At 34.9% G+C, this 4175-nt stretch overlaps 1 protein-coding gene across 1 annotated transcript; it reads left to right on the top strand.

The window, feature by feature from the left end:
- Positions 1-303: 303 nt before the first annotated feature.
- On the top strand, positions 304-3625 carry LOC104618993 (secretory carrier-associated membrane protein 1; the record flags this gene model as incomplete). Its single annotated transcript, XM_010284734.1, has 3 exons — positions 304-405; positions 2268-2385; positions 3434-3625. Coding segments are annotated over 3 exons (385 nt in total), but the record flags the coding sequence as incomplete, so codon positions are not given.
- Positions 3626-4175: the final 550 nt, after the last annotated feature.

The following is a 4175-nucleotide window of genomic DNA, read 5'->3' as shown; positions in this document are numbered from 1 at the left end:
ATGTTTAGTCTAAGAGGCCCTGCTGTGTGCTGAACAGAACACTAAGGAGTAGTATCTTGCTGCTATTCTCACCTCTGTTAGAGGTGCAAGTGGCAGAAATACTATATTGAAGAAGAAGCAGCAGCTCTTGTAAATAAACACTCTACAAAACCACAGAATTACTGGTCACCATCGATAAATCAAAGCACTTTTCCTCTAGGTAATACAGAAAAAAAATTTAGATTGGTACTACAGTATTTGTAAAAAGTAATAAATTTCCTGTCTGCTTTATTTATTACTCCCCCCCCCCCCCCGCCCTTTCAGGAGTGACAGTTCATTCAGGTTCTTTGTGTTCTTCTTTGTATATATCTGTCAGTTTGCTGTACATGTACTTCAAGCTGCAGGATTTCAAAGATGGGGAAACTGGTGAGTATTCTGTTTTCTGTAGCATTGTACTGTCTGTAAGACAAACACTCATATTTGCTATAGCAACTTCAATACAGTCTATGTGTTTTTTTAAAAAAAAATCGTGTTCACAGGAATTGTTACATTTAGCACTCAAAAAAGCATTTTTGGAGTGCTCTTAACTAGGAAAAGTGTGTGAAATATCTCAAGAGTGTGAGGTACTTTTATTAGACTGGTCAAAATTTTATCTTTCAATGTAAGCCACTTTGAACTACTGTTTTATACATTGCCTCCCCTATTTTAGTGGTGTGTGGAGATGTTGTTTGCTCTATATTTAGGATAAAGAAATAAGCAAAACTTAGAGAAAATGAGAATAATTTAGGCTGTAATAATATACTGTTTGAATATTATTTTGTATTGTTATTTATTTCTAATTATATTAATATACTTACTAATGAAATTTATGGCTAAAATTTGAAGAATGAGTCAACAATGTATTCAGGTGAATATAGTGGTACATCTTTGATATTATTTGAAAAGCTCATTTGTCCAAGTCAGCTCCTTATTGTGTAATAGTTTATTTTTCATTTTGATGCTTATAAGTATATAAGCTTTTACTTGAAGCTTTTATGTATATATAGCTTTTATTTGAAGCTTCAAGGTCTAATATTTAGATTTTAAAAGGAAAAGCTATTGGGAATCAGTCACCCTTCTTGTAAAAAAACACAACAAACTTGAATTAACAAAAAGCATGGTTGTAGTAGCCAGCTGATAGCATGGAGAGCTATGACTGGCAATAATGTACCTGACTAATGACATTTCTGTGCATCAGTGGTTTTCTGCTAACCTCCAAATGTACATAAGGCAGACAAAAACATCATTGCTTTAAAACTGGAGTGTAAGGAAAAATCCTGGTTTATTATTTTTGCTCTCAAATCCAATATTTTGCTTTTTCATAGATACCTTGATTGACATGAAAAAAAAAGTAATTTCAGAGGGCCAACTCTCCGAGTATGTGGAGTGTGCTCTTAAGGATACTTGGGGAAGGGGTATGAAAAATAGTCAGATCATCAGAAGATGCTAATTACAGTTTTGATTTTGGAGTTCTGTGGTAAAGTCCAGTTGGACATGGGGCATATCAAAGTAATTTGAAACAAGTAGAGGAAAGTTTTAAGGTTGTTTGAGTTTACAGAAATTTTTTGCTCTTTTTGGTGGAAGAATCTTTTCCATCTTAATGTTTTATTTTTCTTAAGGCAACCTGCTTTTTGTGGCTTCAAGTTTGATATTGTACTTTTATGTTGGTGTTTCAATTTTGAAGAATGGGGAAATATTTGAAGCAGATAATGATATAGCAATCTTTTCTCTTAATTAATCTGACACTATCTACTTTAAAAATTAACCCCAATTGAGAAAGCATCATTAATACAACTAAATTAGTTGTCCCACATAGACCCTCTGTGTGTGTGGCATGTTTTAGTTCTATTTTTGAAGAAGTTAGAAGCTATCTTTTTAGGGACATTTTCTCTTCCATGAAGTCATGTAGTCTTAAATTATTCTGAAATTACAGTATGACAAAAAAAACCAAAAAGTCGATGAGCAACTCTCTAATGTCTCTCTTAATTTCTTCAACTCTCCTCAAGGATAATCATCTTTGCTAAAATTTTCCTTATAGTTTCACTGCATGCATTGGTAAAATGGCAACTAAGCTGTAAAAGCTTATTATAGAACAGAAATATGCTCATGTATAATTTCCATGACTTTTTCTTCAGAAATATTCAGTTAATCAGAACCAGGAGGTTTTAAAGCTTCCCTTGATGTGGATACCTGTGGTTGAACGGTTCATGTGCTGTGCTAGTAAAGTTTGTCTTTTCTTTTTCCTTCAGTGGGTGGATTTCATCTCTTACTGGTCTTAATAAGAGTATCCCTGTTGGCATTATGATGATAATCATATCTGCACTTTTCACAGCATCTGCTATTATTTCATTAGTTATGTTTAAAAAGGTAAGTTACTTATTCCCCTCTTCTGTTTCCTATGTTTGTTCTGGATTTTGCTTTCCTGCTTGAGAGGTACTCTCTCACAAAGTAATGGGAATTAAATGATATTCTTGGGGGTGTGCCTTACCTTTTAACAACTGTGCTTCTATAGTACTTTTTTGCTTATACTGTCATGGAGTTATGAAATGCTGCTTTTACAGTGCACTTATTTCTGCAAACTAAAATGGGGAAGGATAGCTTTGAATGAGAGAAGTTGGAGGTAAGCCCACAATGAAAGGGTAGGTGAGTGCACTGGACACTAAGGTAGGATCTGTAGATGCCAGGTTGCATCTGTGGTGATTCATCAGGCTGAGTGAAGCGTTATTCAAATGATCGCTAAGTTTCAGCTCTTATGAAAATCATTCACATTAAAATCAGTAGAAGAGGGAGATGCCTGGCACCTCAGAAAAGGATTTTTATTCATCTGCTTATATTATTTTAACATTTTGCCATCAATTAATGATTGCATAGCATAAAAGCTCAAAGAAAGATGCTTTTCTCTCTTGGTTCCTTTTTGTGAATTTCCATCCAGAAGGCCTAAGTTTAGATACTAATATGCTAGTAAGTTTTTTATGTTGTTTTGATTAAATGTAACAGAATTCTGCTGATGATGTGCTGGCAATTCTAATAATTCAACCTCAGTTACAGTTATGCTTAAAGTTTTTCACATACCCAAACTCTTCTGGCCTGTTTACAGTAAGGTAGAAATTTTAAGCATAGCCTGGAGATGCCCCTGCTCCTTGATTGAATATGAATCAAAATTAAGACCCCTCTGAACTTGCAAAAAGTTACAGGTATCCCTACAGTCAAACTGTGTGTGCACAGCAGGGCAATCAGAAGTTGTAGGATTTATGGAAAAAAAAGTCTGTTTACTCATTTCCGGATCCTCCCAAACATATGAGCAAACCAGATTTCTCCACCACACAGCTCTGCTTCATGTTTGAGACTTTGCTATTACTCTACCAAGAAATGGAAGGCTCAGCACACTTTTTTCACTGCTTTTCCACCTCCCTAGGTGCATGGCCTCTACCGCACAACTGGTGCTAGTTTTGAGAAAGCGCAGCAGGAGTTTGCAACGGGAGTGATGTCCAACAAAACTGTACAAACTGCTGCAGCCAATGCCGCTTCAACAGCAGCAACCAGTGCAACTCAGAATGCATTCAAGGGTAACCGAATGTAGAGAAATATAAAAAGTCATGACGATTCTCTTCGACTGTACTTCATTTTCCAGTCACTTATATTCTCTAAAAACATAGATCAAAATACACACAGCATGTTTGTCTCTCCTGCAGCTGTGCATGGGTAAAATGGGAAATGTTTGTTTTATTTTATTATAAATTTATTTATTTTAAAAAGATAACTATTTTCTGCCCTTCTTTAACATGTTGCATTCTAGAATATAAAGCCTTCCATATTTTATGGAGGATAAATAATCTCAACAATTGTCCTGAGAATGGATTGTGGTATATAATGATCAAACAGATATATTAAGAATTTGGAGGGTTTTTTAGTGGTTCACTCTGTTTTTTTTTTTTAACTTCAGGAAAGCGCTTTGGATCAGTTTTTTTCTTTGTAAGAACTGTTTTCCCTATTTCTGGTATAAGAAGTGGGATAGACTGAGAGATGTAGGAAATTAGGTTTGGCAACTGCTTTTGCAATTTCAGCGGCTGCTGGAGGATAAATACAAGTAGGATAGCTATAAATTCTTTTCTTTAGAAAAGTCTTCTTAGGATAAGTCTTTTGATATAAACCTGTAA

The sequence above is a fragment of the Phaethon lepturus genome, unplaced genomic scaffold (genome assembly GCF_000687285.1).
Source record: "Phaethon lepturus isolate BGI_N335 unplaced genomic scaffold, ASM68728v1 scaffold46503, whole genome shotgun sequence".
In the NCBI taxonomy this organism is placed as follows: domain Eukaryota; kingdom Metazoa; phylum Chordata; class Aves; order Phaethontiformes; family Phaethontidae; genus Phaethon; species Phaethon lepturus.
This window is presented reverse-complemented; position numbering and strand designations above follow the sequence as displayed.